At 41.8% G+C, this 14,831-nt stretch overlaps 1 protein-coding gene across 7 annotated transcripts in view; it reads left to right on the top strand.

The window, feature by feature from the left end:
- Positions 1–14,831, top strand: part of ofd1 (OFD1 centriole and centriolar satellite protein) — a 101,082-nt gene that overhangs the window by 44,933 nt on the left and 41,318 nt on the right. For all 7 annotated transcript variants that reach the window (XM_059968027.1, XM_059968032.1, XM_059968031.1 and 4 more), the window contains one exon: positions 7,126–7,746. In XM_059968027.1, coding sequence (XP_059824010.1) covers positions 7,126–7,746 — 621 coding nt within the window. The remainder of the gene's footprint in view (positions 1–7,125; positions 7,747–14,831) is intronic.

The following is a 14,831-nucleotide window of genomic DNA, read 5'->3' as shown; positions in this document are numbered from 1 at the left end:
CTGAATTTTACAAAACATTGTACAGATTACACTTGCAAATATTTTGTGCAGTTCTGATCATTAAACTATGTTCTGGAGAGTGTGCAGAGGAAATTCACCAGCGTGAACTGATAGAGGTATGTAAAATTATAAGACCATCAGACCATAGGAATTAGGCCATTTGGCCTGTCAAGTCTGCTCTGCCATTCAATCATGGCTGATCCTTTATTTCCCTCCTCAGCACCACTCCCTGGCCTTCTCCCTGCAACCTTTGAAGCTGTGGCCAATCAAGAACATATACACCCAATGACCTGGCCTCCACAGCTGCCTGTGGTAATAAATTCCAGAAATTTTTCACCCTCTGGCTAAAGAAATTTCTCCACAACTGTGTTTTAAATGGATGTCCCTCTATCCTGAGGCTGTGACCTCTTGTCCTAGACTTGCCAACCATGGGAAACATCCTTTCCACATCTACTGTCTAGACCTTTCAATATTCGAAAAGTTTTAGTGAGATCTCTCATCCTTCTAAATTCCAGTGAGCACAGACCTAGAGCTATCAAACAGAGCTATCCCACCCCCTCCGGTCTTCTCTTATCATTTTGCATTTCCCCCTCCCCCTCCTCCTTTCAAATCTCTTACTATCTTTCTTTTCAGTTAGTCCTGATGAAGGGTCTCGGCCCGAAACGTTGACAGTGCTTCGCCTTATAGATGCTGCCTGGCCTGCTGCGTTCCACCAGCATTTTGTGTGTGTTGCTATCAAACATTCTTTGTTTGATAACCCTTTCATTCCCAGAATCATCCTTGTGTATCTCTTCTGACCCCTCTTCAATACCAGCACATCTTTTCTGAGATGACCCCAAAACTGTTCACAATACTCAAGGTGAGGCCTCACCACTTCCTTATAAAGCTTCAGCATCACGCCCCTGCTCCAGGATTCTAGACCTTTTGAAATGAATGCTGATAATGCATTTGCCTCCCTTACCACTGACTTTACCTACAAGTTAACCTTTAGGGTGTTCTGCACAAGTAGCCCCAAGTCCCTTTGCATCTTAGATTTTTGGATTTTCTCCTCATTTAGAAAATAGTCTGCACATTTATTTCTACTACCAAAGTGCATGACCATTTTCCATATTGCATTTTCCAATATTGTATTTCATTTGACACTTCTTTCCCATTCTTCTAATCTGTCTAAGTCCTTCACAGTCTACCTGTTTCCTCAACACTACCTGCCCCTCCACCAATCTTCATATCATTTGCAAACTTGGCAAGAAAACCATCTATTCCATCATATAAATTATTGATATACAGTATAAAAAGAAGTGGTTCCAACACCAACCCCTGCAGAACACCACTATTCACTGGTAGCCAACCAGAAAATTATCCTTTTATTCCCACTCACTGCCTCCTACCAATCAGTCAATGCTCTAACCATGGCAGTAACTTTCCTGTAATACCATGGGCTCTTATCTTGGTAAGCAGCTTTGTGTGTGGCGCCTTGTCAAATATACATAAATCTCAAAAATTCCAACAGGTCCATCAGGCAAAATTTTTCCTTGAGGAAACCAAGCTGACTTTGTCCTATTTTGTTGTGTGTCTCCAAGTACTCCGTCACCTCATCCTTAACAATTGATTCCAACGTCTTCCCAACTATTGAGGTCACCGGTCAATAATTTATTTTCTGCTGTCTTCCTCCATTCTTAAACAGTGGAGTGACATTTGCAATTTTCCAGTCCTCTGGCACTATACCAGAGTCCAATGATTTTTTTTTTAAAGATTACTTCTAATGCCTCCACAATCTTACCACACCTCTTTCAGAACCTTTGGGTGCAGTTCAGTTGGTCTGGGTGACTTGTGTACCCTTAGGTCTTTCAGCTTTTTGAGCACCTTCTCCCTTGTAATAGTAACTGCACTCACTTCTCTTCCCTCGCACTCTTCAACATCTGGCACATTGCTAGAGTCTTCCACAGTGAAAACTAATGCAAACTACTCATTTATTTTATCAGCCATCTCCTTATCCCCATTATTATTTCTCAGGCCTCATTTTCTAACAGTCCTATATCCACTCTCGTCTCTTGTAATATTTTACATACTTGAAAAAGCTTTTACTCTGCACTTTGATGTTGTTTGCTAGCTTGCTTTCATATTTCATCTTTTCTCAACTAATGATTCTTTTAGTTGCTCCCTGAAGGGTTTTAAGTTTCCCAATCCTCTGTCTTCCCACTAATTTTTGCTCTGTTGTATGCCCCCTCTTTTGCTTTTACATTAGCTTTGATTTCCCTTGTCAGCCATGGTTGTACTATTTTGCCACTTGAGTATTTCTTTGTTTTTGGAATATGTCTGTCCTGCACCTTGCTCATTTGCCTCAGAAACTCATGCCATTGCTGCTCTGCTGTCATCCCTGCCAGCATCTCCTTCCAATTTGGCCAACTCTCCTCTTGTACCACTATAATTTCCATATTCCACTGAAATACTGCTCCCTCAGACTTTACTTCTTCCCTATCAAGTTTCAAGTTGAACTCAATCATATTGTGATCGCTGCCTGCTAAAGTTTCTTTTACCTTAAGCTCCTAATCACCTCCAGTTAATTACATAGCACCCAATCCAGCTGATTCCCTAGTAGATTCAATGTGACAAACTGCTCTAAAAAGTCATCTCGTATGCATTCAACAAACTCATTCTCTTGTGATCTATTTCCAACCTGATTTTTTTCCCCTATCAACTTGTATGTTGAAATCTCCCATGGCTATCATAACAATTGTCCTTTTGACCTGCCTTTTCTATTTCCCGTTATAATATTGGTCCACATCCCAGCTATTGTTGAGAAGCCTGTATTTAACTGCCATCAGGGTCCATTTACCCTTATAGTATCTTATCTCAACCCAGAAGGATTCAACATCTTCCATTCCTATGTCACATCTTTCTACTGATTTGATGCCATTTTTTTACCAGTTGAGCCACGCCACCCCCTCTGCCTACCATCCTATCCCTCCGAAACAATGTGTAACCTTGGATATTTAGCTCCGAGCTACAGCCATCCTTCAGCCACGATTCAGTGATGGCCGCAGCATCATACCTGATAATCTGTAATAGTGCAACAAGATTATCCACTTTATTTCTTGTGCTCTGTGCATTGCGATATAGCACTTTGAGTCCTGTATTTGCAACCCTTTTTGATTCTGCATCCCTAATATACTGATGCTCACCCTGCTGGCTGCAATTATGTCCTATCATCTGCCTGCCCTTCCTCACAGTCTGACTATACACTCTTTGCTTTTTTTTAATCATCTCTCCTATCCTAAGTCCCTTCACTCTGGTTCCCATACCTCTGCCAAATTTGTTTAAACCCCCACCCTCCCCCACAGCTCTGACCACCATCCCTGTGCAAATATTTGATCCCCTCTGGTTCAGGTGCAACCCATTACTTTTGTACAGGTCATAACTCCCCCAGAAGAGAACCCAATGATCCAAGAACTTGAAGCCCTGCCCCCTGTACCAGTTTCTCCGCCATGCATTAATCTGCTGAATTATCCTGTTTCTGCCCTCACTGGCATGTGGCACAGGCAGCAATCCAGAAATCACTACCTGGTAGGTTCTGCTTCTCAGCTTTCTACCTTGCTCTCTAAATTCTCTTTTCAGGACCTCTTTGCTTTTCCTTCCTATGTCTTCGGTACCAATATGTACCAAGACATCTGGCTGCTCTCCCTCCCTCTCCAAAATGCTGTGAACGCAATCCAAGATGACCCCGACCCTGCCATCTGGGAGTCAACATACAAATCAAGTCAAGTCACTTTTATTGTTATTTTGACCATAGCTGTTAGTACAGTACATAGTAAAAATGAGACAACATTTTTCAGGACCATGGTGTTACATGACACTGTACAAAAACTAGACTGAACTACGTAAAAAAAAAATACAGAGAAAGCTACACTAGACTACACTACACAGGACTGTGTAAAGTGCACAAAAACAGTGCAGGCATTACAATAAATAATAAACAGGACAATAGGGCACAGTGTCAGTCCAGGCTCTGGGTATTGAGGAGTCTGTTAGCTTGGGGGAAGAAACTGTCACATAGTCTGGTCGTGAGAGCCTGAATGCTTTGGAGCCTTTTCCCAGACAGCAGGAGGGAGAAGAGATTGTATGAGGGGTGCATGGGGTCCTTCATAATGCTGTTTCCTTTGTGAATGCAGTATGTAGTGTAAATGTCTGTGATGGCAGGAAGAGAGACCCCGATGATCTTCTCAGCTGACCTCACTATCCGCTGCAGGGTCTTGGGATCTGAGATGGTGCAATTTCCGAACCAAGCAGTGATGCAGCTGCTCAGGATGCTCTCAATACAACCCCGGTAGAATGTGATGAGGATGGGGGGGTGGGAGATGGACTTTCCTCAGCCTTCGCCAGGTGAACACCAAGAAATTTGGTGCTCTTTACGATTTCTACCGAGTAGCCGTCGATGTACAGCGGGGAGTGGTCGCTACATGCCCTCCTGAAGTCAACAACCATCTCTTTTGTTTTGTTCACATTAAGATACAGGTTGTTGGCTCTGCACCAGTCCGTTAGCCGCTGCACCTCCTCTCTGTAAGCTGACTCGTCGTTCTTGCTGATGAGACCAACCACGGTCGCGTCATCGGCGAACTTGATTATATGGTTCAAGTTGTGTGTTGCAGCACAGTTGTGGGTTAGCAGAGTGAACAGCAGTGGACTGAGCACGCAGCCCTGGGAAGCCCCCGTGCTCAGTGTGATGGTGTTGGAGATGCTGCTCCCAATCCGGACTGACTGAGGTCTCCCAGTCAGGAAGTCTAGGATCCGGTTGCAGAGGGAGGTGTTCAGGCCCAGTAGGCTCAGCTTTACAATCAGTTTCTGAGGGATGATTGTGTTGAATGCTGAACTGAAGTCTATGAACAGCATCTGAACATATGTGTCTTTTTTGTCCAGGTGGGTTAGGGCCAGGTGGAGGGTGCTGGCAATGCCGTCATTTGTTGAGTGTTTGGGATGGTACACAAACTGCAGGGGGGTCCAGCAAAGTCTTCATATGCCTCATGACGAGCCTCTCGAAACACTTCATGATGATGGATGTAAGTGCAATGGGACGGTAGTCATTGAGGCAGGACACTGAAGACTTCTTCGGCACGGGGACGATGGTGGCAGCCTTGAAGCACATTGGAACGTAGCGCTGCTCAGGGAGATATTGAAGATGTCAGTGAGAACATCTGCTAGCTAGTCTTCACATCCTCTGGACCAGGGATGTTGTCTGGTCCAGCAGCCTTTCGTGGGTTAACCCTGCACAGGGTTCTTCTCACGTCTGCCATGGTGGTAAGACCCTGATCATTTGTAGGAGGGGTGGACTTCCTCACCGCCACGTCATTTTCTGCCTCAAACCGGGCATAGAAGTTATTCAGCCCATCTGGGAGGGAGGCATCACCTGCACAGTCAGGTGATGTCCTGGATGCCCTTTCACATGCGCCATGTGTCGCTGCTGTCCTGTAAGTGGCTGTGGATTAGCTGGGCGTGTGCACACTTTGCCCCTCTGATGGCTTGGGACAGTTTGGCCCTTGCTGTTGTTAGAGCTGCCTTGTCGCCTGCTCTGAAGGCGGAGTTGCTGGTCCTCAGCAGTGCACGCTACCATCCGGGTGTCCCATTCACATCCACAGAATCTCCTGTCTGTTCCCTTGACTATTGAGTTCCCTTATCACTACCGTTCCCCTCTTCTCCCTCTTTCCCTTCTGCACCATGGACCTATACACAGTGCCAGTAGCTTGGTCTCTGTGCCATTCCCCTGGGAGGTCATCCCCCCACTACAGTGTTCAAAGCAGAATACTTATTTTTGAGGGGAATGGCCACAAGGGTGCTCTGCACTAACTGCCTATTCACATTTCCATTTCCCCTGACAGTCACTCAGCTACTCGCCTCCTGCAACTTTGGGGTGACGACTTCCTTGTAACTCTGATCAATTATCTCCTCACTCTCCCATCCAGCTGCTGCTCCAGATCCCTAACGTGGTCTTCAAGGAGCTGCAGCTGGATGCACTTCACGCAGATGTGGTTCCTTGAGAGACTCTGGGTCTCCCAGGACTCCAGCATCTGGCATGAAGAACATATAACAGCCATTTACTACACTAGGTACTGTAAGAGGGAGAGAGGGAACCTTAACTGAATTTTACTCAGAGTCAACATCTCTTTTGAGCTGAAGCCTCCTTTGAGTCAAAGCCTGACACTCCTACTCCCACCACCGGTCTACTCCCGACAATGGTTGCCCCGCTTGTCCCTTCTGTACTTTTACAAGCATCGCTGACCAGAGAGAAACCCCGTCGCTGTGGCCTTCCTGCCGCTGACTAAGCTGTCTGAATGATCCTGGATGCCCATGAAGCTCTCCTTTTAAACAACTGAGGCATAATTGAAATTTTTTTTCTGTGGTAGGGGTATCAAAAACAAGAGGGCTTGGGTTCAAGATGAGAGGAAGGAGTTTCACTGGGGATTTGAGGGGAAAATACTTATAGTGAAAGTTGTTGAAATTTGGAACCCACTATAGTGGTAGGTAATAGTCAGATACATGGTTGAAGAAATATTTAGACAGGCACTTGTATAGTTAAGACATTGAATGGCACAGCTAGTATAGACAAATGGGATTTCTCAGGATGTGACGGGGTCAGGATGAGCATAATGTGTCAAGAGGCTGTTTCTGTGCTGTGCAACTCAATGGCTGAATGACTATCTCAAATAAATGAATTAATTTGGGCTGAAGATCTGGAAACAAGCTTGCTAAATATTTCCCGCTCTGTCTGCCACGAGTGCACTGTGTCCACAAGATGTCTGTTAATAACTTTCCGAGGTTTCATTCTTCATAGAAGCAGTTTGCAGCAGAACAAGGCAGTGGATGCCTAGGAACAATCCATGCACAAAGTTCTCCCCCAAGTCACAGAAGTACCCTACTTAGGTGCAATAATTTCTGAATGAGTTTGTTTGCAAAGGGTTGGAAAGTATTAATGCATCATATATTATCATTTGCAAAGTAATTTGAGCTCTGACAAGCTCATGAGAAAGCTACTTTTTCCACATCTTGAGCAGGATATTTAATGAAATAATAATGTTGTACTTTGCCTCCTATTTCTGATTTTGCTTTTTGCATGTTTTGTTTGTGTTATTGCAGCTTTAGAGAATGAAGTGTACCGTAATCCCAAACCCTCACTGGTTGATCGGTCGGCTCTTGACCTCACTGCAGACAGAATAGTACCTCCTGACATCTATCTAGATACTGGTTTACCCAGGAGCCGGATAGTACTTGAGGAACGATTCCTTTATCCAGGCTCTAGTATGGGTGCAAACTACTCCAAGTACTTTGGAACACCAAGTTCTTCATCAGATTCAGACCAAGATTTTGTAGCAGGGGCCAAGGCCCGAATAAGAGAGCTGGAAAAGGAGTCCGAGAACTTAGAGGAAGCCTACAGGAACTACCAAAGTAGACTGATTCAAGCTGCTGTTCAGAGAAGTTCAGAGGCTCGACCTTTTTCTCTATTGCCAGTTAACAACAGTAGTCTCAATAAAATTTCATCCAGCCACCCACACAGAGTTACATTTGCAGACTCTTTCTTAACTTCCGAAAAATCAAAGCCATCAAGACACCCAATATCTGAAGTAAGCCATCAGTCAACAAATATAATTGAAGATTACCAAACCCCTTCTGTAGGCTTGTTCACTTCCCCAAAATATAGCTCTTCAACGCCTGTCAAACACAAACCTGAATATGGCATGTACATGAAGACTTCAGAAGGTAAGATTCATTAAAGGATATAAGATATTTATTTGATCTGTAATGAGGTACAATATCAGTCAATGTTACCAAGGAACTTTACTTTTACATGCAAAAAAGGACTTTCAGTTTACTATTCCCAGCCACCTGAAGTGTTGTGATACAACTGTAAATCCTGCAGAGAGGCTCAAAGTGAGAATCTAATTAACTTAATCATTCCACTTATTGAATTACTCAATTTTCCAGACAGATCAACGTTACTTACCACTGGCATGTTGACGAATAATTATTTACATTTCTGCTGTGTCTGTGGTCCTGCCTTGAGTGTATCAAATGGCAATATAATTTTACATTGATAGATGCAAGCACAGTTCTGAGAATTTCTTCTGCTTTCTCTGTAACTGAGAGGTTAGCCATGGGGTTATTGTGGAGGGATGCTAGGCAGGACATTCTTATGGCTTAAATAACACCAATCAAACATGGTTTATTTGGGATCCATGCAGAAGTGGAAGAAGACTTTGTTTTATTAATATTAGTCCAAGAAACACAGAGCTACCCATCAGCAGTCTATTCAGTCCATTTTGCACAAATATTACTTTGAGTTCTATTGCATGGAAGCAGGGTCCAGCCCATCTGGTCCATGCTGACCTAGATAATGATCTAAGATGGTTCCACTTGCCTGCATTTTATTCATGCCCTTCTAAACATTTTCAATCCATGTACCTATCCAAACTCTATCTTAAGATTAATTATTCAGCAGTAATCTATTTAAAAAAAAAATATGTACAAGGAAGTAACATGTAAAGGGAAAGACTTAATAAGGCACTTTTAACAACCATCCTTCAGGAGTGGAACTAATGGGAAGCTGTTCAACCTACAGAGGTTGGGCTACAATGTACAGGCAGTGTTTCCATTTGCACATGCAGGGACACCATCAAATAATCTTGCTGAAACTTAAGTTGGTGGTTATCATGAGGAAATCGCCAAGGTGTGGAGTCATACCTTGTACATAGGAATATAGATGTTATTGTTGGAGGCCAATCATCCTAGATACAGGACATAATTTCTGGGATCTGAAGGACAATGTTTTAGACCTAGCAATCTTAAGTTGTTTGTCATCAATGAATCCCTCTCCACTAGGTCAGAAGTGAGTATGCTCTTTCTTGGAATCGAGTAGTAATTTGAATAGCTTTAATATTTCAGGTAACTTGTAACAGTAATTCAAAATATTTCTCAATCCTTAAGAAGTTTAAGCTTTTTTTTTACCAGAAGAACTGCAGTGATTTAAGAGGGCAGTTTACCAGCATCTTCTCAAGGACAACCAAGAACTGGCAATAAATACCAGTAATGCCCACATCCAAAAAAGTTGAATTAAAATGTAATGTATGGAGGAATCTTCAGGTTCAAGTCTATAGCTCCCTGAAAGTGGCTGCAGAAGTTGATGGGGTGGCTTAAAAGGCTTGCTTGTCTCCATCCATTGAGGCATTGAGTTCAAGAGTCAGAAATTATGTTGCAGCTTTATAAAATTCTCATTGGGCTGTTCTGGTTAGACATTTAGTTAGCTTGGCACAACAGTGTGGGCAGAAGGGTTGTTCCTGTCTTGTAGTGGTCCATGTACTTCTTTTAAAAAAAAATTAAACAAACCAACCTCCTGCTCCCATTTGTTAACTCAAAGGAAGTAGATTAGTTGACTTATTTTCTTATTTACAAAAGGCAGGCTCATAGTCTGTTCCATCAGTAAAGTTTAGAGAATTGATTTTAACTAGTTTGTGATGTAGTGCTCCATCTGGTGGTCTGTATGAGAAATCATAAAACCCTTTTAACATAACGTGTTCTTAAAATTTAAATAATAGTACTTAAAATATATGGGAGAAAATAATAGTCTATTGGTGAAGGCAGTTCAAGCACACGTATTTTGCAAGAACAAGCAGCACGTTGCCATTCACCATTTCTTCTATAAGTATGGACATAACAGAAACATCAGAGACTGTAGATGCTGGACATCTGCATCAACACACAAAATGCTGTAGGAACTCAGCAGGTCAGGCAGCATTTGTGGAGGAAAATGAACAGTATGTTTTGGGCTGAGGCCTTTCATGAAAAAGAGTGAGAACCTAGAGTAAAAGAGGAAGGGGAAGAGCTGGCGCTGGCAGGTGAGGGGTTGGGGTGGTGCTGGAAGAGAAGGGAATAATGTGAAAAACTGGGAGGTGATAGGCAGAGAAGGCAAAGGGCTGAAGAATAAGGAAACTGATGGGAAAGGACAGTAGACCATGCAATAAGGTGAGCAAACAGAGAATTAGGAAGGTGAAGATGATGTACAGGTCATGGCAGTGGGGGACGGGAAAAAAGAGTACCAAGACTTGGGACAAAGTGTATTTCCTTCCAACACTGAACGGCATCTCCATTCTAACCATATAATAATCAAAACTTAACCCCATTATTCTCCTTCACAATGATTGCTCAAATAGAGTGAGACTATGACAAAGAACTATTTTCCAGTCCTTCAGTGAATGCATATGATTCTGAGCCTTAACTCCACTTTTTTGGCTATGCAAGTTTTTAAATCTACCCATTCACTTAAATTGTGTTTAATTAGTTTGTGGCAAGACCAGGATTTAATGCTGATTTCCCCCAATAATTCCGAAAAAGTGGTAATGAACCACTTGAACCACTCTGGATTTTGTAGTGAGGGTAGTGTCATAGTATCAATTAGGGGTTTTATATTCTGTTCTGAATATCAATAAAACTTGTAGATGACTGTATAGGTGTTGGTGCTTGCTATCTTGCCTTTCTAGCTTATAGAAGTACCTGCGTAGAAGTGATGATCTTGTGTTATTTAACAATCCTTTAAGAATTGCATTGTTCCCAATAGCTCAGAAGGTTTTGCAGTACAGCTACTACCACACTTCCAGTTGTGTGGTACTCAACTAAATTTCTTTTATGGAACAATATCTGGATCCTAGCTAAAGTTATCAAATCCAATCCCATCCCTACCACTCTGCACAATTCAGCTGTGTTTCTCCATCCCCTCATAAACATTTCATTTTACTTTAGACTCCTGTCCACTGAGCTGAAACAAGACTGAGTCGTACAGCACAGAAACAGACCGTTCAACCAGTGTGTCTGTGGTGTGACGACCCATTCATTTTCTTTATTATCCCCACATTCTCATTAATTCTCCTTGGATTCTACCATCTGTCCTTCTAATTTATCAAAAGATTTTCTATGCCTTTGAACTATGCATGTTTTTAGTACTTTGATCTCTTCATTAAGGAAAAAAACTGCCTCCAACCCTTTGATCTTAGAGTCATAGAGCAATACAGCATGGATACAGGTCCCTGGGCCCATTTGAGTCCATGCCAACCAGCCGTCCATCTAATTTCCTGTGTTTGCCCCATATCCCTCTAAGCCCTGCCCCAAATGTACCCAAGTATTTCTTAAATTATACTCTTGTACCTGCCTCAACCAAATCCTTTAGCAGCTTGTTCCAAATACTCACCGCACTCTGCATAAGAAAAGTTGCTGCTCGAGTCCCTTTTAAATCTTTTCCCTGTCACCCTGATTCTATGCTCCCTAGCTTTAGACTACCCCTCCCTATCCTGGGAAACAAATGTTACTATCTACTTTATTTGTGCCTTTCATGATTTTCAGCATTTCTTCCAAGGCCTCACCAACGTTTTGTTCCAATTCCTGTGTACTCGGAACCCTGACTGATAAAGGCTAGTGTGCTAATTGTTTTCTCTACCACCCTGTCTACCTGAGATGCTGCTTTCAGTGAACCATGTACTTGTACTCCGACGTCCCTTGTTGCATTACATTCACTAGTGCCCTAACATTCATTGACTTTCCAAAAATGTGTCGCCTCACACTTTTCTGTATTGAAATCCATTTGCCACTGTTCAGCCTATTTCCCCAACTGATCAAGATACCCCTGTAATCTACGATGGCCTTCTTCATTACCACCAAACACCACCTAATTTTGTAACTTCGTAAACTTACTGCTTAAACCTTGTTCATTTGCATCATATCATTCATATAAATAACAAAGCTCCCAAAGCCGACCCCTGCAGCACACTGCTAGTTGTTGGCCTCCATTTCAAGAAACAACTTCCAAACACCACCCTGTGCTTTCTACCTCAGAGACAATTTTGCATCTACCTAACAAGCTCTCCCTGGATTATGCTGTTAGTGATATTTTGAGGTATTTATAACAACTGTAATGTGAAATGAAAATATCAGTGATATCTATTGGTGACAAAGTCCACAGGTACTGCTAATACTACTGTGGTTTGTTACCTATATTCATAATTGAATGAAGTAATTAATTTCAGTTAGAATTTAGGGAAAGTAAAGATGTAAATTGTTTTTCCCCATCCAAGTTCATGGACACCCTGAAATTAATCCACAGACCCAAGGTTAAGAATTCCTGCCTTAGAGATTCTGGAGCCACGAACTTCATCTCCATTCGCAGCCACTGACTTCTGCAGTTTACTCTGAGTAACTGTTGACTTTACAGTTACAGTGGCCTCTCTTCCGGCAGCTAAGTTTAGAGGGGTGGCCTGACCTAGGCAGTGTGGCTGTGGTTTCATACTTTTTCATGCTGGACTGCACTGAGTTCTAATGTATATTCAGTGCCTTTGAGATGGTCTTGTACCATTCCACAGATACACGCTTCTATTATCATTTCCGAATTTGTCTTGAATGTTTTGTCTTCATTTTGGTTTGGCCTGTTGAAGATCCACTGTTGGGCCTTACAGAGAGAGTTTTATTTATTTTTATGGATTCATTGAAAACAAGTGATCCTCCAATTTTCTACATCAACAAATAGGGTGAGTTGTTAAGGTAATGTACAGTAAGGTAGAGTAGTAATTACAAAGAAAATGAATAATTTTTCAACTTTGGTTTTATTTTTTTATCGTTGATAGGTTTTGGAATTTTTCTTTTGATTTGACATGATGCTCATTTTTGTAGATTAGTTCAAAATATCCTATTTAAATATATTTCAAATTTAGAAAATGAAACAATAAAATGTGAAAATAACTGTGGGGGCTGAACACTTTTTTGATGCTTTGTAATGAGTCAGGAATCCTTCCTGAGCTCATATAACCATTTCTGCCCATCCAAACCTTTTGCGCTAAAGAGGTGCCAATCTCTATTAAATAAGTTCAAGTCCCCTTGTGACAACAACTTGTTATTTATTTTTCACCTTTTCAAAATCTGCTGCCCAATCTGTTCATCACTGTTTTTTCACACCTTAAGTTCAGGTGTAAGCCATTCATTAAGTTTAGGTCATTCCTTCCCCAGAATGATCCAGAAATCTGAAACTTTGCCCCCTGCACTAATTCTTCAGCCACACATTCATCTGCTAAAGCATCCTATTTTTAACTTCACTGGTGTGTAGCACAGGCAGCAGTCCAGAGATTACACCCCTTGTGTTCTTGCTTTTCACGTTCCTACTTAGCTCCATGAATTTTCTCTTCAGGTGTTCATTCCTTTTCCTACTTAGTACTGGGCAAATGTCTTAGGCTCATATATAGTGCCTATAAAAAGTATTCATCCCCCTTGGAAATTTTCATGTTTTATTGTTTTACAACATTCAATCACATTGGGTTTAATTTGGCTTTTTTGACACGGTCAAATTTGTGAAAACAAATTTCTACAGATTGGTCTAAATTTAGTACAATTATTAAACACAAAATAGTTGATTGCATAATTACTCACCCTCTAAGTCAGTATTTAGAGGATGCACCTTTGGCCGCAATTACACCCTAGACTCTGCATGGATAGGTCTCTATCAGCTTTGCACATCTGGACACTGCAATTTTTCCCCATTCTTCTTTACAAAACTGCTCAAGCTCTGTCAGATTGCATTAGGATCATGACTGAAGTGCCCTTTTCAAGTCCAGCTACAAATTCTCAATAGGATTGAGACTCTGACTTGGCCACTCCAGGACATGAACTTTGTTGTTTTTAAGTCACTCCTGTGTAGCTTTGGCTTTATGCTTGGGGTTATTGTCTTACTGGAAAACAAATCTTCTCCTAAGTTGCAGTTCTCTTGCAGACAGCATCAGGTTTTCGTCCAAGATTTTCCTGTATTTTGCTGCATTCATTTTATCCTCTACCTTCACAAGCCTTCCAGATCCTGCTGCAGTGAAGCATCCCCATAGCATGATACAGCCACCATCATACTTCACAGCAGGGATGGTGTGTTTTTGATGATGTGAGGTGTTTGGCTTACACCAAATGTAGTGTTTAGTCTGATGATCAAAAAGCTCAATTTTGGTTTCATCAGACCATAGTACCTTCTTCCATCTGCTTCAGAGTCTCCACATGCCTTCTGACAAACTCCAGATGAGATTTCATGTGAGTTTTTTTTTCCAATAGGTGGCTTTCTCTTTGTCAATCTCCAATAAAGCTGTGACTGGTGAAGCACCTGGGGAACAGTTGTTGTATGTGTAGTCTCTCCCATTTCAACCACTGAAGCTTGTAACTCCTCCAGAGATGGTGGCCTCCTTCAGTAATCCTGTACTTAGGCGGTCACTCAGTTTTTGAGGACAGCTTGTGCTAGGCAGATTTACAGCTGTCCTATATTCTTCCATTTCTTGATAATTGACAACTGTACTGCAAGGGATATTCCGGGACTTGGAAATTTTCTTGTATCCATCTCTTGACTTATGTTTTTCAATAAACTTTTCACGGAGTTGCTTGGAGTTTTCTTTTGGCTTCATTGTGTAGTTTTTGCCGGGATACTGACTCCCCAGCAGTTGGACCTCCTCCTTTTTCTTCTTCTATTTCCGGCAGTTTAGATGCATCTAGGCATATTACTGCCCTCTGCAGGATGTACAATTAATTACAGAATTTAGAGAAACTCAAATTCTCAAATATAACTTAGTCGCACGTAGAAACAGAATAATAAACTTTTCAATCTCTTGGTGGTTCTCTTGGTGGCCAAACAAAGATTTAATAGAAAAACAAAATACATTTAAGTCAGACAGCCTCTTTTTTTAATAATTTTTTTTATTGAATTTTCAAATAGGTTACAGAAGGAATAAAGATTATCAACCCTTGCCCCCTCCCCTTAACCCCTTCCCCCTAACATATCCCTG

Source organism: Hypanus sabinus, chromosome 4 (genome assembly GCF_030144855.1).
Source record: "Hypanus sabinus isolate sHypSab1 chromosome 4, sHypSab1.hap1, whole genome shotgun sequence".
NCBI classification, from domain to species: Eukaryota; Metazoa; Chordata; class Chondrichthyes; order Myliobatiformes; family Dasyatidae; genus Hypanus; species Hypanus sabinus.
The sequence above is the reverse complement of the archived record's forward strand: the minus strand, read 5'-3'. Positions and strand labels throughout refer to the sequence as shown.